We start from the raw sequence: 25,739 nt of genomic DNA on the forward strand, positions 1-25,739 counted from the left end.
TGACTTATCAAAAATCTTCCTTTTCACAATTTGGTTCCCACAACTTTCACCCACTTCAGAATTCATCATCTCTCTGATATTGATCACGCTAGGTAAAAATATGCAAAGTACTCTTTTTAAAAAAAGGGCTATTGTCATCCAGAAGTTGACAATCCTTTCTTCTCAGGGGCCCTATCTTTTTACTGATTTATTTGTAAAATTCCTTACTGTCCTTGCTAGTGGTTTTTGAAATACCCTCCTTTCAGCTATCTTTATCCCATTTTATTACTTTTCCTGTTTTTTTATATCATGTTTTAGTTTTCATTATACTCTTCATGGGTTCTCTTCAATTTTAATTGGTTTCTGAAGACCTAGGAAGACACAGACATAGCTGAGTACTCTTCCTATGCATCCTGATATAAGATATAAAGACACAATTAAGTGGTGATAAAATCAGTTTGCTTTATGCAAGAGCTATTGTAGATTGTTAAATGGAGAAGTGAACTATTGAAGTATAAAGTTAAGAGTAAATGTGTTTATAATTTTTGGAAATTTAGTTATAAATGCTGATTGTATAGTGTTTTTAAATCTTGATTAATATATTCTTTACATACATATGCACAATAATTAGAATTTAATTCTCATTCATGCCATTACGTGTAATCTATGTTCTGATTCATTCCCTGTTACATTTTAATGTTCAGTTTTCATTTATACACAATTCCATATGTTCATGAAGTAAATTTTTCCCTCATCATAAACATAATATTAATGCAGGTTGATAGGCATTGGCTTGCAGTTAAATAAATAACATTTTCTAATTCATAATTAAAAATGATTCATCCCAATCTATTGTTCAAAACTGACCTTTAATTAATGATTTGGATAAATTCTGACCTTTGCCATATCTACTCTCTTTATGGCTATTATTTAGTATTGCTTTGTGAATTCATTGATCTATTTGCATAAGAACGGAAGTCGTCACTACTCCTCAAACCTATTTTACCAGTCAACTGGATAGTGGTTGATTTACATCATAATTCCATTGACCTGCCTTGGTTCCATATCCCTTAATGGATTTAAAAATAATTTTGATCAAATTCCAATCTTACATTTTAATGATGAGTAGAATATCTCTAGTGAAAACGATATTACCACTTACGTTAAACATAGCATGCCTTAATTAAGAGCCTTTGGTCATTCATTATCTGTGGGTTCCAAGTAACATTCTGATTCTGAAAGCACAAAACATGCCAAATGATGGTCTGGACAATGCAGCCATCTTGTATGCAGTTCGCCAGCATAAGTGGCAATTACTGTAACAAAAAGCTTTTTCAAACCTGTATAATTAGACCATCAATTATTCAATTTGGGAGCAAAGCTAAGAAAGTTCGGGTTTTTTTTCCCCCTGTGTTTTGACCAAGATATTAACCTGCTCAAAATAAATAGATTTATCTCTGTATGATCAACAGATACCATTTTAATAATTAGACTAACAATCCAACAGTAATTTCTAAGCTCAAAATAGAACAACTTGAAACAAGAGTTAAGAAACAAGTATATTGTTTTGCTAATAATGGAATACACAATATACATGATTCACCAATATAATTGTTTGTTGTCCAGCTTTTTATATGCAGTAGAATATGCATCAGAAAATATTTACATATGTATAGATCTTCTTCAAAATTCTGGAAGATCTACCCAGTAATTTGTCAAAGATTAATGTTTTCTAGGGGCCACAACTTTTGACACCACACTGGAAAATAAATGCCACACATGATGTACAGTATAATTACTTACAAGTCTTACTACAAGCATGATTGAAACCCTGCACAGCAATTTCTGTATATTTCTGAAGAAATAGTTGCATACTCAACATTTTGGAGTAGTTTTCAGTGACACTGATCACCTTTCAACACATATCTGTATAATATTTGATCAACTGTCAAAGACAAGGACAGAAGTGCATCATTATTTAGAGTACAGTTGTACACCTATCTTGAGTTTTAAAGAACATTGTTTAAATACTTTGCATATTGGATTTACAGCTTCCTCACTCTTCTTCGCATACTCGTAATATCTCTTTGTAGAATTAGAAATGTTCAAAACAAAATCCATACAAAACTCTAAATAAAATGCCCTGCTTTAGAAATATCACAGCTTTTAACCTTAAGGGTATGGTGGAGAAGTAACATTTTGTTAATTAGTGAAATATTTCCAGCAATCTAGCAGTGAGCTGAGAAGAAAGTCCTGAAATGAAACTGAAAATTAATAATTTTCTTTTGTTCAGCTTGCTTTTCTCCATTGGCCTCCTGCTTGAGCGTAGCTGCTTTCCTCCAGCATGGGCCTTTATAACCCCAGTTTTTAAATTATCCTAGCATTTCCTAACATGTAGTGCACTACAAGTGAAAACATTGTTCATGAAGATGCAGAAATGTAATTTTCTAGGATAGATTTTGAACATCAAATACAAAAGTTGGAGTTAATGGATATAGCTTTGATAAATAGCCATTGCTGCTGCAATTTCAGAAGATCACTAGCAATTACTTTACATATGGAGATTAGTTACCACCAAAGATTGATTATGCGTAGATGCAACAGCAACCAAGGCTCATTTGGACAATGGACATAATGGTCATTTTGTCATGAGATTTTGGGAAATATCTCCTCTGGCTTAGATTTGTTAGATTTCTTTTTTATTTTGATCATATAACTGAAGTTCAAGAGTAGTGAGAGACAAAGCTAAAAAAACAAGTAAAGACAGAAATACATCCAACATGTTGGTGGAGGTGAAGACAGACATTTGGATAGTGTCAACATTGGGGTAAACACTGTTCTAGGAAAATAAAAGATAACATGCTAAAGCAATCTCTTGTTACTAAGGTTCACACTAGTTCACACTGTAATATTGTAACCACATCATACAAATGGACATTAGTATTCTTAATTTTCCATAAAATGTAACTCAAGTAATTGGCTCCCCATACAATTTCATTTATATCACAAAGATATAATTTTTCGAAGTGCTCTTGTTCCCGTAGTGCGAAAAGCATTAGCAGGGAAATAAAAATAGCAAATCATTGGTCTGCCATTCAAGACAAAAAATAATTTTTGGGTCCCTCAGTTGCTTAAGACAAATGACATTTTCGATACACAAGTACTTTGGAATCAGCAAGGGTATGGTTATAAAAACAAAAACTGTTAAAATTATGATCATAGATTGAATAATTAAGAAAGAATTGTCTGACAGACCATGGTAACTAATAAGCATCAGGCAATTCATTTATACATGGAAGTCTTAACTTCAAACTAGAAAGTCATCCTAATCGATCTATCTTGGTTGGGCAAGCATCTTGACTGGGCTGCTAAAACACCTCATAAAAGCAAGGCATAGAATGAGGTTAAAAGAAGATGTTATATCACTAGCTCTAGCCACTGAAAAATGAGGCAGAATGTTCCCTTTTTCTTGGCAAAGTGATGCAGCAGGTGGGAAAAACAATGTTAAAGCCACTGGTCTCATCAGCAGCTTTATCTGCCGTATTGTATGGGGAATAGTTGAAAAAAGTTGAGGGGTTGGGTCTCAGAACATAACACTGGTGGGGCAGGCTCTGATTGAGCCCACTCCACCATCAACATAATCTTTTAAAGATCAGGGAACTTTTTTTTTTAAGGGCACCCCAGTACATGAGTGTAAAAATAGACCCCACCAGGCTTGGCGCTGTTCTTGATTCACAGTGGATGGATTACGTAATGAGGGGGATGGATTATCAGATAGCAGCCCAATAGGGATCCTGATGTTGAACATCAGGATTTCTGTCACGTCATTGGCAAGGGGGATAAAGACAATTGCAATGGGAAATCCTGCTGGTGCAAATGCCATTTTGGTTTTCTCATGGGATTTTCTGCTGTCACTGTGAAACAGAAATCCACGCCCACCGCACTCCGGCAACTTTCTGACCAGCATCTGGATAGTAAGCAAGCAAAATGCCATACAAAAATGTCCCATATTCTCAGCTGAAGGACAGACCTTCTACCAATGGCAAAGAGAGAGAATTTTGCAGAGAATAAACAAGATCAGAAATTATTAATCTCTGCTCTGGACTTGTCAATACCCTGCAAACATGCAACACACATAGAATGTTCCTCAGTGAGAAACGTTTATTTTTTTTAAAAGGCATAATTAAGTGGTAACACGGATTTTGGTATAAATTAAGCAAGAAAAAGAAAGAAACATTATATAATTTATGTCAAGCCACAATTACAAAAAGATAGCAAAGCTGCTACATCCCAACCAAAATTGATGTTCCACTTATCAAACCCCCATTGCTGATAAGGTAGGTTTTCTTGATATCAGTCCTTTCAAGCTTTGAGAGAGTTACAATTATTTTATTATGTCCTCTCTTATGAATCTAGGTGACACAAACCCCACTTGTAAATTTTGTACATACAGATTACAAGGACAGAGCCAAAGGTCAGTGCATCTTTTGCCTTGACTGAACAAGTGAAACCACTCTTCAAATAAATAGCAGCAAAATATGCAAAAAGAACTAGAAATACACTATGTTAATAGGATGCTGGTAAACCACTTTGAATCAACATTAGTTTAAGAAATGAAAGTCAAACTATGTGCATTGAGTTCAATGAGACTGGACTGCTGAAGGTGAACCTATCAGCAATGTGACATTCCACTTCTAGTGGAGTGCCAACTCCAGATTTGGAGCTATGTATGATTAGAAGACCACAGATGATGCTATTTTTAGGGAAAAAAAGAGACCTTGCACCAAAACAGCATTTGCTGGAATAACTGTTTCAGCAGTGGACTGGACAATACCTCAGTAAACTTTAAGAGGAACATGATCATCATAAGACTAGTAGTAAAAAACCCAGCAGTGTTCTTCATTGGCTATGTCATAATGTTCACATCACACCTATATGTTCGAACAATGAGCTTTGACATTGAAGAATTGTGTTGACATTTTACTGGTTCAACAAGTTAAAAGAAAAAGCAGAGTTTGAAGAAATTCATCATGCAAATCAGCCTCCTATTCGGCTTTGAGAAACATCAGCTCTTTGCTCTCCTTACAGATGCTGCCAGATGTGCTGAGATTTTCCAGCAGTTTCTTTTTTGGCTCCCATCCATTGACTCTATCCACACTTCTTGCTGCCTTAGAAAAGCAGCCTGCACAATCAAGGTCCCCACACACCCTGGACATTCTCTCTTCCTCCTCCTTCTGTCAGGAAGAAGGTACAAAAGTCTGAGGTCATGTATCAACCGACTCAAGACCAGCTTCTTCCCTGCTGCCATCTGACTTGTGAATGGACCTCCATATATTAAGTTAATCTTTCTCTACATCCTAGCTATGACTGTAACACCATATTCTACACTCTCTCTTTCCCTTCTCCCTTCTGTACTCTATGAACAGCATGCTTTGTCTGCATAGCGTCCAAGAAACAATACTTTTCACTGTATCCCAATGTGTGACAATAATAAATCAAATCAAATGTTGTAAAACAAATGATTCAAAATGCATGGTCTGATGATTCAGTCTGGAAAAAAGCAGTAACCAGAATATTGCAGAAATATCATAGCCTCAAATATTACTTCCTCAGTTAAAATGATAGCAATGCAAGATACAAACACCTCTTACTAGCAGTAATGCATACTGAAAATTCAATGGTCCCTATTTAGTGAGGTTTCAGAACCAGTTTTAAAATGCCATTTATCCAATAGCACTGCAGAGCAATCCTCCCAATTAGGAAAAATCCAAAATCTCCTTCAAGCCTAACTTAGACCAATGACCCCACTGCATTGAGCTTTAAACCTCAAAGTAAATGTCAAATGAAAAGCAGCAATTGAATATACAAGAGTGCCAATGTGTGAATATGTAGGGTTGAATGCACATAGAACATAACATTGTAACAGTTATGCAAAAGTTGTAGCCAGTGCTGTTCTTGGCAGCATATCCAAGTAAATGGTAATTACTAGGTTTTTTTTTGGGGGGGGTGGTGGTACTGAGCTTCTGAGGACTTTTAGCCCCAGGTGTTCCACCTGGGAGCAATAGACACCCAAGCCCCAGCAAGTTCTGGAGGGGTTAACCTATTTCAATGTATAATATTTCAATAATTTAGGGTTGATATCACTGCAACAGCAAGCTAAAAAAAAAACCACAACACAGGGCATCATTTCTGGAAAATCATTTGCTTTAGGATACCACAAAAATGTTTGCAACATTTTATGCAGTGATCAACCATTTGTTTAAATATGCGCTGATCTTCACTATATCGTAACTGGGATCTCTCATTTCAACAGCATCAGAGAAAATTAACATTAATGTTATTGATATTTTCAATACCAAGTCAGCTACTAGTAAAGTTATTGTTCACCGGCTGCAAAGATGAGAGTCAGTGTTTCAACCGATTAATGTGTTTAAACCCTTAGTTTTTGAATGCAAGTAACTGTTACATGGATTTGTAGAGCCAGGAATTTAGCGTGGGGATGGAAATACTAAGATCTGCTGTTATATAAGGGGAGAAGGCAGAACAGAACATTAAAGAATTGTTTCATCTAGGAGGCAAGGATTATATTATATTATAACATGTATGGTTTCATTATATTAACAAAGTTAATAATGTCTCAGTAAGAATGTTGCAGCAATATGTGAACACTAACTTACATTTAAGTAAAATCTCAAGAACAAAAGGTCAGTCAGGAACTATAAAACTCTGGAAATACAAGTGCTCATAGGGTTAAACTAATTTAATTGTTTACTCAAAAACAGATGGAGTTTTTTTTGTATAATATCATCATCTTCTTTTCAGGCAGCCCATCAGGTTCAAGGATGACTTGCTTGCACTCACATTTGATGGGTTCTGAAATGACTGATGAGTCCAGTGTTCGATCTGTAGACTCTCCATACGTACAGCAGGTAATGTTTGAAGAGTTGAGTAAGTGGGTTTGTTTGGTGGATTGCGCACTCCTTCCGACATCTGCACATTCTCAAAGTCTCTCCGTGTGTCCGGTGTCTTCCTGAATAAGTTTTCTTCATTTTGGTCAGTCACAAGCCAGGGTGTCTATTAGTTGGTGGGACTATTGGACCTCTTCAGCAATGCTCTGCTTTGAAAATATGCCTAAAGTGTTTGCACTGTTTTCCTGAGGAAACTCCTGCCATGACCACATTCAGAATAAAGCAGTTGCTTCAGGATTCAAGTGTCTGGAACATGAGTTATATGTCTCATCCAGCAGAGCTGGTTTTGAGTGATTAGTGCCTCGATGCTGGGCAAGTTACTTGGAGGAGGACATTGCTGATGGACAACCTTTCTTCCCATTGAATTTGGAGGATCTTGCAAAGGCTTCTACCTCTGTTAGTAATTCTCCAGCGCCTTGTGGTGCCCGCTGTAGATTGTCCAAGTCTGTGAAGCATATATAAGTGCAGGGATAAACTACAACCTCAGTCTTGTGTTTGAGATCCTCGATCTCAAATACCCACTTTCCTCAGTCAGCTTAAGGCCAAACTGGCACTTTGGAGACAATGAATAATTTTGTCATCTAAGTCGAGATGGAGATCCAAGATACAGAAAACGTGTAACATCTGGTAAATGATTTGGTAACAGCGTGTTTTACGAAATAAAACATGTATCAGCCGCAAAATGATTTTGTTGAATACTCTCAAACAATATAAAATAATCTAACTGTATTTTATTCTGCTGCAGCAATATAAATGTTATTTTCAAAGAGACGAATAATAAATGACCAAATTGTCCAGGGTGCAGGAAGTGAATGATGGAGCCACATGTCCCTGATTTCTCATATGCTCGGGCTCTGTGGAATGCAACGAGACCTATGCTGCTTCCAGCTTATTTCAATTACTTATTTGTCCAGTTGCATCATTCTGTCACATCAACATGCTGCAGATTAAGTTCTCGCATATCACTGAACCTGGCTAACCAGAAATTTGGCATTATTAAACTCAAGGATGACTAGTGTCAACAGAGGACTGAATAATTCAATCACCATCATTCCACAATGATATTGATTTTGTTTGTAAAGATTGATGCAATATTTGACTCAATTCACTACATTGTCATCTTTGCAAATCCAAACGAGTTAAATGTGGCAATATCCAAATAACTTACACTAGTTTAATTCTGAACTGGACATAACTTTGGAGCTTGCTCCTAACAAAATACTCAAACAGACAAGAACGTGTCATGTAATAATAACAGAAGAAAAACAAAACATTTTGCAGCAGTATTTTTCCTTGTTTATAATTTTGGTTTCTTTTGCATGCTTGTGTGTATACGTTTGCATATTTTTAAATTTTTAAATTTTCAGTTTAGAGTATACAGTAATTGCCCTTACCATCAAAGCTATTGTAGTTTAGATATAAATTGCTTCCTTAGATAATCTGCCTTACACCTCTGCTATGAGGCAACCTACTAGTTAAGATGGCAAAAGGTGAGGAAACTGCTAATATAGATATAGAATACCCAACACTCTTCACTAAAGAGCTGCCATAATACAAGTAACAGCAAAGATTAACAAAGTGATTGATGGGACAAATGCAGAGAAGCACTTCTAGCTAGTGTTGAGAATACTGGAGAGCATGCATTTCATCCCCTAAAGGCTGAAGTCGAAGCTGAGGTCAGATTTTCCCATCTTCTGTTTGAAAACGGCATCAAATTTCTCATTCATTGAAACAGTGAAGATGTCCTTCCACAGGCCAACCCGTCCTGAAATAAACAAAACAATGTCCTCTGTTACAGTCAGCCTAGTGAAAATATATTTGCCTAAGTAGATGTTCAATTCAGTCATGGCTCAAAAAGCAAAATTGATTGAAGCTCTGTGATTATTACTACCTAAATCTTGATGACAATTAGTTTCACACAAATAATTCTAAACTAAACGCAATCAAGATCGGGCTTTTTAAAAGGACACCATTTCTTTTCAGATGGGATTGGCAAGTATGAAGTATGGTAACAGAAAATAGAGTGGAAAGGTAACATGGTTTTAAAGGATTACTTAAAGTATAGCAGGTTTATTAGTAAGTTTGTAGTACTATATCAGTAAATAAAGTTATACAATTACACTATTACTAATATTGTAGTAATATCATACTGTTAAATTTACAACTATAACTATACTATTATACTAATCAGTAAAGTTATATCATATTGATCAAAATGGTATTAATTACTGAAGTTATATTATGCTAATCAATAGATTAAATTAATGTAGTTATACAAATCAGTAAAAAATGCTACTACGTTAATCTATTAATCTGTAACAATATGCTATTTGCATTAAAGATATACTGTTAACCAATAATTGTAAAATATTAGTTAAGAAAGGTGTAATAACCCCATGCATTTACCCTAACTAGTTCCCCCTAATACTAAGGGGCAATTTAGCATGGCCAATCCACCTAACCAGCACACCTTTGGCCCGTGGGAGGAAACCCAGGCAGACACAAGGAGAATATGCAAACTCCACACAGACAGTGACCCGGGCCGGGAATCAAACCCGGGTCCCTGGCACTATGAGGCAGCAGTGCTAACCACTGTGCCACCCAGAGAAGGGGGCTGGCTGGTCAGAAGAACATTTGAATTGTCAAAGTTGAGTTGACAAAACCACTGGTTGAGCTTTTGGCAGCAGGCATTAATGGATAATATTATTTACGTGAAAGTCAGCAATCAGATAAGATGATTAAAAGCTCAATTTTTCAATAAAGAGTGCCATGGTTGATCAACTTCAACCTAAGACAATGGCAGAGGAGGAAGATGGGCATTCAGCAGCGGCAGAGAAGTTGAAAGAGAGAAAAAGGGATAGTGGCAGATTGGAAAAAAATCATTAAAGGATTGAGAGGAAGCAGAGTTTGAAGTTGGATTTGTAGTTTGTAATGACACAATGGGTCAATAGCGGGGTTTTTGAAAAAAGAAAGTGATGATAGTACCCAAGGAGAAGAAACTATTTACCAAGCCAGATAAGATGGAGGCAGGAATGGATTGGGTGATCAACATTTTGACACAAACGGGATTAAAAGGGCAGGAAGCGGCTGCCAACGGTCAAAGCATTAGTAGAGATAGAAGAGAACGTGATGATTCCCAAAGGATCATTTTGCCAGATTTGTTATTTATGATAATTAAGATTTATTCCACATTAATCATTCATCTGTAAGATTCTGCAGTGCAAAGCACCCATCAATGCAGACATAAGTATCAAAGAACATCATGGATCCTTTGCATCATTAGTAGGTCATTCCAAAATATTGGCTATAACCACTTGATGTGCTATTTTATTCATGCATTTTAAATAGAAACTGGACCTAAACTCATTCCTTCCTTTATGCACACATTTCTTTCTACATTCTTATCAAAAGGAATTTAAGTTAGGAGCCACACCCAAAAATCAGGATGCCATTGACAGTTGGATGGAATATCAAGAAATGGGTTGGATTTTAAAATCTTTTGTATTGTAGAAGAAAGAAAAAGCAGAGATCCAAGAGCTCAACACTTTTGAGATCCTGGGTAAGAATGAGTTGAAGTAGGAGTAGGTGTGATGAGATTCTTCTTCCACAATCTGAGGATGCAAGTAAAAAGAAAAGCACGTCTGCTTCCATGGTTAGAGTTAGTGGGAATAAAAGAGGAAACTTCAGAGAAGCAATAACCAGGGTAACATTAATAAAACTACTAAGACCAAATAGGTTATAGTGGAGGACAAAGAGTTGGACAGGAAGGGTAAGTGATGAATCACTTAACAAATGATCAGTTCTTCTGTTGTATCCTACTCAAGTGTGAAAATGAGTTAGTTAACACTCTACTAAAGTTACAGTAGTATTGAAATCTTGTGAATAATAGGTAGCTATATGAAAATTAAGAATTTTTGGAGGTAAAAGTGTTTCAAACTCCTAAAGCTGTGGAAACAAGAATGGACCAAAGGTAAAGAAGCTGTTAGTTGGGTTTCTGAATAAGAAGAAACCATAGCAGTCATTTCCAGTGACTGAGTTGCTGCTGTGTAGTCTCAAGACAGGGACTGCAAGGCAGAGAATCGGCACGATAGTGTTCAAGTCCCACCACTGATCATATGGCAGCAAAGCATCAAATTACTCCTTACACCTTTGAAGAACTAAAAATAAAACAATAATTTAATTGTTTTGTTGAAGAGCAATACAGAGATTCAGCTAATACATTGTGAGGAATGAATATTTGTGTATTAAAAATGTGCAATTCAAAGTAAGTTTACGGAGAGGGGAGTCATCAATAAAAATGTATGATGAGTGGAGGCCATAGAAACAGAGTAATAGATTATTCTGAAGAATTCCTGATTTGATGGACAAAAGTGTCAAATGATGAGCCACCAACTGCAGAATAAAGAATTTAATAGAAAACATGGTTACAGTGTCAGACTCTGTCAAGAGCTCTGAAGATGTCCAATGCAATTAGAAAATGGCTCACTCAAGCATTCAAGAGCAGAAATCTTTGAAATGTATAATATTCAAGAAGATTGGTGAAACAAACATACTGAAATAATATAGGTGATAATGGATTAGGCTATAACTTACAAGATTATGTATAATAAGCGTTAACAGCAGTTTTCATAGCTTTAGAAATCAGAAAGAAAATAGGGCAACGATTGGACAGATAAGTGGTGTCATTGTCTTTAGGGAAGAATGAATAAAAGCAAATTTCCAAGGGCAAAGAAAGGAAATACGTCAAAGGAAATGACAAATAAGAGGCACACATCTAGGAATAAAAAAAGAGGGATAACATCAGGTCCAGAGGTCTCACTTAACTCCAGAGATAAAAGGATCTATAGCAGGAAGAAGTAAGTCACTTGTCAGGACAACAGAAGTAGTTTAACTAAGTTATATTTGTATTGTCAGATATTAAAAAGGTATAAAGTGGGTTTAATTTAGTGGTTTTGTGCATGAAAAGGGTAAAACTCTAGTTAGGTTTATGTTAAACAAAGATGTTTGCAAGTATGGGGGTTTTGGTTTCAGTTCAAACTATGTTTCCATGCTGAGGAAGTTTACAAAATGTAAACTTGTTTGGGGAAAGAATGAGATTTTGCTGAGCAATGACAGGCACTTATATGGAGAAGACCATTTTGGGTTTACTTTTTAAACTGGAAGCCAGAAGAGAAAGAGCTTTGCAGGAATAGAGGGAACATTTCTCACAGCTTTGCTAGAAGAAAGGCCATGCATTGGAGTAAGGGGCAAAGAGGACAAGTGCCAGAAACCTAAAGAACAACTAGGTATGCAAACTAGAGAAATGAAGAGAAGTTTCAAGGAAGTCTGAAGTTAGAAGAACAGAGGAAATTGGACTAGAAAAGGATACTGACAACTGAACCCACTGACAAAGCTAAGGATGAATGGTTAGTGAGAAGCCAAAAAGATATCTGTAGTAGTCTTAAGATTTGTGATATCTTACCACAGATTGTGGACAGATAGGTGAAATAATTGTACAGCAGTGGCTGGATCTTACAGTTTATGTAGAAGCATTCAAGAAAAAGGAATTCTGAAAGGAGAGTTGGAGAACCTGGAAGTGGTTCACTGTTAAAACAGTGGAGATGAAACTTTGAAAGGAGAGATGGAAAACATGGAGATGGATTCCGAATGAAAACAGCTGATGGCAAGCATTGTTTGAAACAACACTTTATAGCACGCCTTTTTGAAAGTGGAGTTTGGAAGCACATGGCATCAGGAGGAGGGAGCTTAAGAAGAAATCCATGGAAGAATGATCGAGTGGTATCTGCTATTTGGATTCAGAGTTCGACGTTATCCATGAAATCTGTGTACATTTGTAAAAATAAGTGGGAGTCAAGGAATATTGTATTATAGTCAATCTTCTCATGATTAATCATTTTGTTTCTACTGTTAAAAGTCAATTGGCATTTTTGTTCCTCCACATTTTCTCTAAAATAAATTATAGTCTTCTGAGTCAGGGTTCTATTCTGGGACTTTCCCATCTAGTAGTAACACCAACTAGGATTGTAACACTGAGTTAAAACCACAAGGATCAATGAAGGTTCATTGCCAAAATAATCAAAATTAGAGTTGGAGGTACTAAATTACTGAGAATATTCCTTATTCTTTAAATTACAGTACTTTTACTACTAACTCAGTTTCAAGACTTAAGTGAACATTTAATTACTTACACATAATTCTCTTTGGATAAAACAGGGCTGATAAAAATCACAGAAGTTAAAAGTAATCTGAGCTAAATGGAGTGATAACAAAATGGTGCAAGTGATACCAGGAATTAGTTTCCTATTGCAATGTACTTATCCTTTAATCAAAAGCATCAGATAAAAATTAAGTTAAGAAATACTATTGACTAATAAAGAACTGTACCCACCTTGCTGTGAAATATATGTGCGTGGATTTAGATGAAAAGCCACAAAATAGAAGGAAGGGCAATGGGATAGAGCTAGTCTACCTTCTCACCAATTACACTAGGTCTTCAGTTCAATGAGTTGATGTGCTAAAAACAAAAGGGAAGAAGAAACCAAAATGCTTCAAACATAAACAAAATTTAGGAAAAAAATCTGAAAAATGAAAGCAAATGAATGTGCAGCATTTCGGTGAATTATTTTTTCACCCAAAACCTTCTTTTGGATAATTTTATTTTTATTTCAGAAATCAAAGCAAAATATAAAAAATGTTTCAAATTAAAAAAAACAAAAGCACAGGCAATTGAACTACAACCATGATTATTATTTATTGTGCAGGTATGGTACAGTTAATCTCATCAAAATAATCAAGGTCCATTTTAACACGATAAATTGCAAGAAGATCCAACTGGAAACAAATGAACCAGAGATGTGAAGATGAGCCAAGGGTCATACTTGTGCGTTCTCATCAATAATTTATGTTAAAGTGCAAGAGTATGAATTTTAAAGTTCCTGTGGTGAAATCAGATCCTGATTTCCAATGGTTCCACAAGAGAAGATGGGGTCCACTGCCCCAGCACCAATTCAACCAAATATACATCCTTTCAGTGTCAGACTTACTTCCTGATGTCACGTAGCTCTTCAATTCAGAATCAAAAGGCAGCGTTGGTGCCACATTCCTTTACAGTTAAAGTCAAACCAACAATCTAATGCCACACTCTCCAGATCCACACCACGCTCACTATCTAATGCCACACTCTAGTTCTGAGCAAAAATCATTGCTTTCCTCAATTCTGAGAAATTATGCACTTTTTCTTCATCACTTTCCCTTTTTAATGAGGAAAGTGAGCAGTGGCTGGATTACTAGACTCATTGGGAGTAAGACAGAGTATCAATTCAATAGTTAGTTATGAATGCAGAACCAAACAGTAGAAAATACCTTGAAGTGAATGTCTAATAGCCTGAAAACTGTCAGCATTCAAACAAGAGCATAGCTGCTCAGAGAAAGGGATAAGAGGCTTGCCAGCATCCCTGGAAACGGTGAAAGCCAAAATCTTCAGGACATGATAAAAATGTTAACAAAAACAATGCTACAAGCGAGATATCTGTTAAATGTGTATTCATATTCCTCGTGGTGAAAGTGAGGTTACCTCATCATCCAATCTGGAATTTGTACAAAAAATATGGCTAGTTGGTCACCACAGATGTTACAATGATAAGAGAAGGTGCAAACAAAAAGATCTGATAATTTGTGAAAAGAAATGAGGGGCGTTTTTGGACCTAAATTCCCAATTGTGTCCATGAAGGAAACTTGAAGCTACAATCGAACACGTTGAATTTGATTTACCTTATAGCTCAGCTTAGACAGTTGAACATGCTCCAATTCCAAAGGCAGAGGTTGTAAATGATCGTAACATTACATTCTGCACTCTCTTGTTTTTTTCTCTATGGTTTGTCTGTATAGCATGCAAGAAACAATACTTTTCACTGTATGCTAATATGTGATAATAATAAAATCAAAATCTCAGCTTAAATGAAGTTTCATGTCAATTATAATCTATTATGAACATGTCAGTTTCCACATGTACACTGACAACCTCACCATCATCCCACCCAGTCTCTTCTCCATATCTAAACTCACATACTGCTTTTTGATATCCAGTATTGGATGAGCAGAAAATTCCACCATTGAAATGCTGGGAAGACTGAAGCCTTTGTATTCAGTTCCCACAACCAACTATGTTCCCAGCTAGCAATTTCATTCCTCTGAGGCTGAACCAGACTGTTCCAACCCCAAGATGAGCTTCTAACCACAAACCTGGGCCATCACTAAGATTTCCTATTTTCACCTCTATAACACTGTGTTTCCATGCCTACTTTAGCTCACCTGCTGTTGAAACTCAGATCTGTGTGTCTCTGTTACCTCTAGATTTGACTATTCTATCACACTGCTAGCCAGCCTCCACTATCTACATTTTACACTCTGTAAACCTGAGGTAATCCAAAGCTCTGTTGTCCATCTTTTTTTAATCACACCCTGGTCTGGATCTTCTTTCACCCTTTTGCTCACTGACCCCATTGCTTCCATTTTAAAATTCTCACCCTCATTTTCCACTTCCTACATGACCTTGCCTCTTTCCATCTCCATAATCGTTGCCAGCCCCAAACGCTCAAATATATATTGGTGCTCCTTTCATTTCCAGCCTCTTGAACACTCCAGATTTTAATTGCACCACCAGCCATACCGACAGCTGTCAAGGTCCCAAGCTCTGAATTCATTGCTAACCCTCTCCACCTCTCTACCACATGCTCCTCCTTGAAGATACTGCTTAAAACCTACCTCTCTGACCATACTGTTGGCAATCTGACCTAACATCTCCCTGACTCGATATCATACTTTGCTTTATAATGCTTCCAAATCACACTGGATATTTAATACTTTGAAATCCCTTTATCAGTTCAAGTTGTTGTTGTGTACATAGAACTTTGAATCATTGTAACTAATTTACCCAAACATATAATGACAACCACAATCTCCGAACTAATTTAAACAATGTTTGTAAAATTCATACTTTTGCCTCATTTTTCAATGTTTGTTGAAACAAAATGACAAAATTGAATGCTGACTGTTTTCTGACAGTGCAACTGTTTATGCTCATTTTCAATAATACCGTCATGTTCAATTTTACTTGCTGGTCAGTAAAGCTGAGCAGCTGTAGAGAATACAGAAGGGTACAAATAGGACCTACTACCCAGTGCTTTATAACCAACAAGATGAATTGGGCACACAAACGTTTAGTGAAACTGTCCTCTTTTCCACTCCCAAACTCTCACATGCTGATCCATGAGAAAAAAAAAGCCTTTAGCCCAAAGATGCACAAAAGTCTAAAAGGGAGCTCTCACCAGTTACTGCAGGGTGTGGTCAGGTATTACTGCGAACAGGGAGTGAAAAAACAAGTTTGCCCACAACAGGCCTGATCTGGAAAGCAAGTGCCATTGAAACAGGAAAAGTCAGCAGCTCAATTTCCTCTAGGTTAGCAGCAGTGCTCAGGGATGGCCTGTCCAGCTGCTTCCTCTCCTGGCCACATTTGATCATGGGCAGTCCTCAGAATCTCCACTTCACACACACATTTGATCCCTTCTCACCCACCAACTCATGATCTGACAACATGCCTCACACGTCAATATACTGTGTAGGCAAACAGGTGCAGGCAACTGTACACAGATATACTCCTCTCTGCCTGATCAATTGTAAATCAGTTCCAAAGATGTTTCATATTGGACTCAAAACATTAACTCTAGTTACTCTCTCCACAGATTTGCCAGACCTTCTGAGATTTTCTGGCACTTTGTTTTTATTTTAATAGTAAGTCAGTTCTCCCCTTGTTGCGTTCAGAATGTTTAAAGTGAGGTGCCACAACTAAGGAGGCTGAGGTCCAAAAGTATTTCAAAGGATAGAATTCCACAATAGAAAGTTGGAATTCTGCCAGAAGGTTGACATTTCTCATCCCTAGTGAAAAATCAAATACAGAGTCATTGCACGCTTGTGTGCCTTCCGATAACTAGTTAGAGTGGGAGGAACAGGCAGATCTCAACTATGTTCTTCCAACTAGGAAAAATTTAAATTGTTAGAGTGAAGACAGTGGGAACATTCCAGAGTAAATATTCACTTATAATACAGTTAAGCATATACTTCAATTTACAATGCTTTATTTCATATTTCTAATACTAGAAAATGCAGTCGTGGTTTCTGCAAACTTATTCTGATTACCTTGTCTATCTTAAAAATGTGAGGCATTCAATGGAAATTATCTGAAAATAAATATTGCCTCCTATGTTCGTAGGTTAGATTCACAGATACAATGATCTGTAAAATGACCAGGATTTAGTATGCTTGCAGTGAATCAAATTTTAAAATGCAGAATGTTATCATTAATGCACATCCCACGTTTACTACATTTCTCTTATGCCACAGTACCATTGATTCACAGTATCTGTCACCATGAAGCAGTCAAAAAAAAAAATCACATTTATCACAGCACTCACCTCTTCCAATGGGAAGTGCTTCTGCATTGCAGTATTGGTCCACAAGCTGATGGCAGTGTTCAATTACAGACTCCATTTGAGTCTTGTCATATGACACTCCTAGGAACCGCACCAAAAGCTCCACCGTACCTGCGAGGTTCTTCCAACAAGAGGGAAAAAAACAACCTTAGCTGGAGATTGTCGTGAAAATTGCTACCAAATTATTCTACGAATTGCTATGATGCAACACAGTATCCCTCCCAATCCAACTCAATATGCCAGTTAGCAAGGGTAGCTATGTCAAGTTATCAAAAGCTGGACAACAAATATCTAGGTTTTATTTATGTTTGAATGTAAACCTCTGAAGGAATTCTTCCCATTCACCTGTATATTTTAAACAGGAGTCGGTTTAGATCAGTTGGCTGAATGGCTGGTTTGAGATGTAGAATGATGCCAACAGCGCGGGTTCAATTCTCATACCAGCTGAAGTTATTCATGAAGGCCCTGCCTTCTCAACCATATCCTTTGCCTGAGGTGTTGTGATCCTTGGGTTAAATCAACCCACTCAGCCTATGGTCATCTGGGACTATGGCAACTTCAACTTTATATTTTAAATGTTCCTTGCCCAACTACCAGGAATTATAGCTAAAGATTCACATTCACTTCCACTGCTGGTCTGTGAATTGCACAATGTCAAATTGATGGATAGTGCATGACACTGATAGGTTTATTTGAGGTATGTCATCCCTATAAAAGTATTTAATATTTTTGCTCTATGATTTTTTCCCCTATCCACCCCCCTCTCCAACATCTAGGATTGCAGAGATTACAGTTCAATTATACTTCCACTCATGACTATATCCCAATCTTTCCTTCAACTTCCTCGGTAAGGTGCATCAGGATTTCGACCCAGTGACCATGGAAAAAAATGACAATATAGTTTCAGGTCAGGATGGCTTGCAACTTGGGAGGGAACTTTCAGGTGGTGGTGTTCCCATGCAGCTGCACACCTTGTCTTTCTAGATGGTAGTGATCACAGATTTGGGGGATGCAATTGAAGATGTCTTGGCAAGTGCCAAGGGGATACACACTGGTGATGGATGGAGTGAATGTTTAAGAAGCTAATCAAGTAAACTGCTTTGTCCTGGATGGGTTAATGGCTGAGTGTTTTTGGAGCTGCACTTATCCTGACTTGTGCATTGACTCCAGGGAGTCAGGAGGTGCATCATTTGCTACAGAATGTCCAGTTTCTAACCTCTTCCTGTAACGTCTATTTACCTCACTTATCCAGTTAAGTGTATAAAATGCATTGTTGGATGCACATGATCTTAGTGTCATTTTGTTCTGCCACAGAATAATATGAAGTGACTTTCTCCTCTGCAAAAACTTGTTAGCTTAAGAAGAGCAGGAGCTTCTGGCACAAGGTTTGGGTGGCATAGTGGTCAGCTCTGCTGCTTCACAGCTCCAGGGACCCGGGTAGCTGTCTGTGTGGATTTCTTCTGGGTGTTCCAGTTTCCTCCCCAGTCCAGAGATGTGCAGGTTAGGTGGACTGGCCAAGCTAAATTGCCCCTTGATATCCCAAGATGTGTAGATTTGAGGGATTAGTGAGCTAAACACATGGGGTTACAGGGATCGTTTTTGGGGGGGGGCAGGAGTGTGTGTGTGTGCGCGCGCGTGTGTATATATGTGTGTGTGTGTATGTGTATGTGTATATGTATGTGTGTGTATATATATGTATATGTGTGTGTGTGTATATATGTGTGTGTCAGGGTCGGGGATGCTCTGTTGGAGAGTTGGTGTAGACTTAATGGGCTAGATAGAAGGAATGGGCTTCCTGCTGGGTTCCTGCCTGCCCCAACCTCGCAGTGACTTTACTTTGGGGCAGGCAATTATTTGCCATTTAAGCCTCAAGTGTAGGGGAGGCCTGAAATGATCAGGCTGAGGACTGAAAGGGGGTGGCAGTGTGGTTGGTAGTGGCACCCCCCCCCTAAGGTTTGGTAGCTGCTAGAAATTCAAAAATTGTTATTGTTATATGGAGGGCCATACCATAATCTGGACATAGTAATATTGTAGTATGAAATCTCTGCCAGGGGGTGGCAGAGTGTTTAGATTACTGGAGCATCTGGTGACTAACACATTAGCATCAGAACTGTTTCATTTCAAACAAGGTCTTTAGCTAATACCGCCCCAACACTGAACAAGTCCAATACATCACAATGGAATGTGTTATGGAATTTGAGGCTAATTTTAGCAATTTACTATGGAACATAATAGACACAAATTCTGAAGCTGGTATAAAAGATTTTTTTAAAACTATCAGACAAGCAATGGAACCCAAATATCACATTCAGATGATTATTGTTTTGGATCTTCTGGTGTGGTGCTGTCAGTTCAATTGAAACCTATTGTAATAGCATTTAGTGAATAAATAGACATGTTTTTTCTTGCAGTCATTATTCCTCCCAAACAAATAAAAATGTTTGCAAACATTTGCACCTTATGGCAGTGCTGTCTCGCAGTGTGAAATGAAAGAAATGAAAGAAATGAAGGGGTAACAAGGGAAGCATGTGAAAGAAAGTGTTGAAATAGAAAATGAGAATAGGCAGAAAAAGAAAAGATTGTAAAAACTGGAATAAATAATAAGCCAATTTGTTAAAAAAAGTAATCACAGAAGAATTTGATGATTTTCATTACAACCTGATTAGACTATTTTAAATAAGGAGTGACAGTTTGTAGGACCCACTAGTCCTAGAGGATCAACCTGAAAAATTATTTGACGTCTGAGAAACAATTTCCAGTACCCATGAATATTTGCTCCAATAACACGATCTTGCTTCATTGTAATAATCCATTTTTCATCAATTATGCATCTATGTTTAAGACAATTCCAAGACCATGTTCAAATAGTGCCAATTTTGAGCAAACTTAATTGTCATTCTTACTTATAATATGCTGAGGACCTGTGGTCATTTCAGAAGTGCAGCAGATAGAAGGCCCTGATGAACCATATAATTCTATAAGAACATAAGAATATAGGAGTGTGCCATATCATCCCTTGAACCTTCTCCACCATTCATTATGATCATGGCTAACCATTAGCCTTAACTCAACTTTCCTGACCATTCCCCAGATCCCTCGATAGCTTGATACACCACAATCCAATTTAAATACATCAAATTATGGAGATCCACAGCCCTTTGGGTTAAGAAATTTCTCCTCATCTCAGTCCTAAATGATCACCCCTCTTCCCAAAATGGTGGCCCCACTGTTCTGCATTTTTCAGCAAAGGGAACCAACCTTTCACTGCATCCTGTAAAGTACTTAAGAATTGTGTATGCATTACCTATCATTCTTCTAAACTCCGGACTGTAGAGGCCCAATTTACCCATCCCATCATTGGTTCCTAGGATGAGAGGGTTGTCCAATCTAGTGAACCTTTGCTTCAATGCCTCCAGTGCAAGTGTATCCTTCCTTACACATGGAGACAAGACCGCACACAATGTTTCACCTGTAATCTTACTAAAGCTCTGTACAACTGAAGCAAGACTTCCTTATTTTTGTCTCATAAATCAAAGTCCTGGTTGCGTTCTTTAAAACTGTGACTTTTAAGTCAAACAAATTTAAGTGAATCAGCAGTTTCCACAGCAATCAATCAATCTATAAACAAAAGTTAGGTTCTTTTGGACACTTCTTGTCTGGCAAAGCTCTGTAGCAGTCCTCAAAAATCGAGGATAACATCCATCACGCTTGGTTAGTCTTCAGATGACTGAGGATCCCAATACCGGAGGCACAGGTTCTGCTGCAGTGGGGGCATGTTGTGTGAGGGGAGTGGAATTCACAGCTCTGGGTCAGCTACCCTCTCCTTTCTCTGCTGCTGCCATCCTGCCTCGCAGTCAAGTTGTTGAGCCTTGAAGCAGCTTGCGCCTTTATGGAACAGGTGAAGCTACACTGAGTGGTCCACAGTTTTCTCCTCGCAATTGGTGGTGGTGGTGGTAAACTTCCACGCTATAGGGCAGCTTTGAGCATTTCCTCATACCTTTTCCTTTGGCTGTCCTTAGAGAGTTGAAAGTCTGACAACACCAGGTTTTAGTCCAACCTATTTATTTGATAATATACTCACTAGCTTTCGGGGTTACCCCCTTCGTCAGGTGAATGGAGAGTTCTGGCCTCAGACAGAGCATATAAAGCACAGACAGTTTAGAGATTACTGATTAAAATGCGAATCCTTACACCTAACCTGCTGTTCAAGACCTGAAGTGGCTGATAATGTGAGTGGAAGGAGCACTGATCACAGTTTAAAGAGATGTGTATTGTCTCCAGACAGTACAGTAAGTGAGGTTTTGCAAACCCAGGCAAGTCATGGGGGTTACAGATAGTGCGACATGAACCCAAGATCCCTGTTGAGACCGTCCTCATGTGTGCGGAACTTGGCTATCAGTCTCTGCTCAGCGACTCTGCGCTGTCGTGTGTCGTGAAGGCCGCCTTGGAGAACGCTTACCCGAAGGTCAGAGGCTGAATGCCCGTGACCACTGAAGTGTTCGCCAACAGGAAGGGAACAGTCTTGCCTGGTGACTGTCGAGCTCGACAGTCACCAGGCAAGACTGTTCCCTTCCTGTTGGCGAACACTTCAGCGGTCACGGGCATTCAGCCTCTGACCTTCGGGTAAGCGTTCTCCAAGGCGGCCTTCACGACACACGACAGCGCAGAGTCGCTGAGCAGAGACTGATAGCCAAGTTCCGCACACATGAGGACGGTCTCAACAGGGATCTTGGGTTCATGTCGCACTATCTGTAACCCCCATGACTTGCCTGGGTTTGCAAAACCTCACTTACTGTACTGTCTGGAGACAATACACATCTCTTTAAACTGTGATCAGTGCTCCTTCCACTCACATTATCAGCCACTTCAGGTCTTGAACAGCAGGTTAGGTGTAAGGATTCGCATTTTAATCAGTAATCTCTAAACTGTCTGTGCTTTATATGCTCTGTCTGAGGCCAGAACTCTCCATTCACCTGACGAAGGGGGTAACCCCGAAAGCTAGTGAGTATATTATCAAATAAATAGGTTGGACTAAAACCTGGTGTTGTCAGACTTTTTACTGTGTTTATGCCAGTCCAACGCCAGCTTACCCACATCTTAGAGAGTTGGCCAATGGAGAGCAGAGAAAAGCGAACCTGCTGAGGGAGGTGGTTTCTGGGTATCCAGTCACAATAGCGTGTCCATCAGAGTTGGGCTTTGATGCTGATCAATGCAGCTTCATGGGGGACACTAGCTTTGGTTTGGCAGTCCTGCCATTTGATCCCCACGATTCAACACAAGCACTGCTGATGGAAGCTCCAGGATCTTAATATGGCATTAATAGGCACTCTGGTTTCACTATTAGTGAAAAACTAAATCACAAGTTCACATACTGTGCAGTATGTGAACAGTACAGTACATTCCTAAATCAAATAACTTGTAAAGTAAGTCACTATTCATAAAAGAAATTCTGTATAAATTTGAATTAAATAATATTCACCAGTTTCTCTTTCTTCTGAGGAAAAAGGATATTTGTTTTCCGGTGTTAAGTGAAAAGCTGGCTATCTCATGTGTTTTCTGACTGACCACACACACGTTTTCTACATACAGAAGGCCAATGATTTTTAAGTTGGAATGATTATGGTTTTAGATTGAAGGTGGAATTTTTTGAACAGCCAGGTCCGGGTGAAGTTAATAGAATGAAGGGGCAGGATCGTCAATGACCTTGAAATATTTATCCAAACATGATGGGCAATTTTCTTTTCTTCCGTTGGTAGATATCTGATAGCTCTAAATGCCATCATTGAACACCCTTTCCACAGTGGAGCTACGTACTCTGTTCTGTTTACTCTCAGTGGTGATTTCTCTTGTTTCTTCATTAACTTGGAATGTTTTGACATCCACCTTGTTGCTGACGTTCAAGGGGATGGTGTTTCAACAGTGGAACCTTTATCTTCAGCTCATTGTTTTTCAATAATTCTTCTCCATGGTGTCATAGGCAGGAAGGGGATCAATTTAAACTGCCCTGATTTCCCTACTCTCTACCCATCTGTAAACAGAAAAGGGTGTTTTTTTTTAAATTTCCCCCTTTATAAATAGTAGCATATTTTTCCCAACCCTTAAATTCGGAAACCTTCCAATTCTCTATTAATAATTTCCACAGCAAATGCAAGGTAAGATGAAAATAAAAGGGTTGGTTTATTTTTCTTTCTATATACACATGCACACGAGAGGGGTTTCACAACATCCATTCCTTTTTACACTCACACAATGGGGGGTATGCAAAAAAAAACAAGTGTTCAAGGCACAACCACAGTAAGAATACAAGTATCGGTTTTACACATGTCCAGAGTCCAAAATCATGAGTCAACTGTAATGTTCTTTCTGAAGGGAGGTTAGCTAATTATAGAATATTTCATCTTTCCAGAGTGAGACATGCACAACAGGAGAAGGCATGAGTTAGACTGAAGACACAGAGTTGCGAGGTTCCAGCAGTTGGCAGGTTTGATGAAAGTCTGTGTTCTTTTTGCTGCCACCAGCTAGATGGTGGATTGTGCAGGCTTTTCTGTTCGCCTTGAGAGATCAGACAGCAACTGCTGGAGTTAAGTTCCAACAGACATTATTACAGTGTAGCTTGGGGGAGATCAGGTGACATACTCCTCAAGTTGGATGCGGGATGTATATTCCTAAGGCTGAAATCTAGGTGTTTAATTGGTGTCTCAATCCTTTTGTTTTTGGAGACACTGGCATCGGCTTAAATAACTGCTGCTCTCTTTGCTGAAATGTGCTATTAGGACTGCTAACGTTTTTGCCGTTAGCACCATTATTGTAAATAGAATAGAAGCACAGAATCCTACAGTTCCAAAAAAGACCATTCGGCCCATCAAGTCTGCACTGACAACAATCCCACCTGGGTCCTATCCCATAACCTCACCTGTTTTACCCTGCTAATCTCCCTGCCACTAAAGGGACAACTGAATATGGCCAAATCAACCTAACCCACACATCTTTGGACTCTGGGAAGAAACTGGAGCATCCAGAGGAAACTCACACAGACAAGTGGAGAATGCGTAAACTCCAGTCACCTGAGGCCAGAATTGAAGCTGGGTTATTGGCACTGTGAGGCAGCAGTGCTAACCATTATGCTACTGTGCTGCCCCATTACGGCTTGAAGGTTTTTCTTTGTGTGGGGTTAGTTGGACCAAACTCATCGCCATGACTGTTGTTACCTTGAAACTGCTGTAAAACATCAGTTGATTGGCTGAAGAATTTGCTGCCTCAGAAATTCTCCATTTTTCACAGCACAGGAAAACATAACTTTATAAAATGGTCCAGTTAATGAATAAATACATAGATATAGTTTCCGTCATGTCTCAGTTGTGACAATGGGACTCAAGTAATTCCTCCAAGTTACCCTTCTTCACCGTTTCAAAGTCAACTTCCTTTGCTAAGGTGGTGATCTCCCGCTCTACTTCAGGACAACATTGTGAAATCCTCTGAGGTTGTTGACACGTTTGGGCCACACATCATTCATACACAACATAACTTCATCCCACAAATCAGCAATATCATTGACGTTCTCAAGGATATTAAAGGTAAGCCAAAATTTCCTGATTGTTAATTTCTCATCATCTATTTCCTGGAGAAGATGTGATGTAAATATCAGGCCTTGAATGTCACTGTTGCCCTTGATCCATGGGCAGTAGCAATGAAGTCACAGGACTTGATTAGGTGACAGGAAAAACACGAACATTTTGCAATAAGTTATCAAGGTTTGCAGAATGATCTGGGGCATTATCGAGGAGAAGCAAAACCTTCAAGTCAATATTGTCTCTGGCACATTATTCCTTGATAGTATGGACTGCACAAGAGAACCATTCTTGACAGAAGGTCCATGTCACTCAGCTTTCTTATTTGAATACCAAATGCAGATGTTCCTAAGATTAATTCTTTAAAGCCCTTGGTATCTCTGACAAGTACACCACTCTGAGCTTAAACTTGAAAGCTCCTGCAGTGTTCCCAGCAAGCAGTTAAGTAATCTTTAGCATTTTTAATTTCTGCGGTCTTCTCTTCTGGAAATATCAGTTCTTCCAACAAAGCTCTGACTTATTGATCTTGAACATGTTTTGGTGAGCAATCATTTTCTTTGATAATTTTCTTCAAATAGACAGATAATTCATCAGCCGCTTCAGTATCAATATAGCTACTTCACCAAGGTATTTAGATGCTATGCAAATAGCAACACTTCTTAAAAACACTCAAACCAACCGTGCATAGCACTAAAACTTTCTGAATGTGAACTCTTGCCCTGTTCGTTCTTTAAGTC

General features: G+C 38.3%; 1 protein-coding gene across 2 annotated transcripts in view; it reads right to left on the reverse strand.

Moving 5' to 3' along the window:
* Positions 1-1,439: 1,439 nt before the first annotated feature.
* Positions 1,440-25,739, reverse strand: part of sult4a1 (sulfotransferase family 4A, member 1) — a 55,992-nt gene continuing 31,692 nt past the window's right edge. The window contains exons 6-8 of one of the 2 annotated variants that reach the window (XR_013886830.1): positions 17,417-17,555; positions 13,336-13,461; positions 8,627-8,712 (exon numbers count right to left, since the gene is read on the reverse strand). Coding sequence is in view for 1 of the 2 variants with exons in the window: in XM_080190829.1 (XP_080046955.1) it covers positions 8,600-8,712; positions 17,417-17,555 (252 nt within the window). In the remaining variant the exon portion in view is untranslated. Of the gene's footprint in view, positions 8,713-13,335; positions 13,462-17,416; positions 17,556-25,739 lie in introns of both variants that reach the window. The other variant, XM_080190829.1, reaches the window with a different exon arrangement.

This window comes from Carcharhinus amblyrhynchos, chromosome 6, assembly GCF_965287045.1.
Source record: "Carcharhinus amblyrhynchos chromosome 6, sCarAmb.v2.hapA, whole genome shotgun sequence".
Classification (NCBI taxonomy): domain Eukaryota; kingdom Metazoa; phylum Chordata; class Chondrichthyes; order Carcharhiniformes; family Carcharhinidae; genus Carcharhinus; species Carcharhinus amblyrhynchos.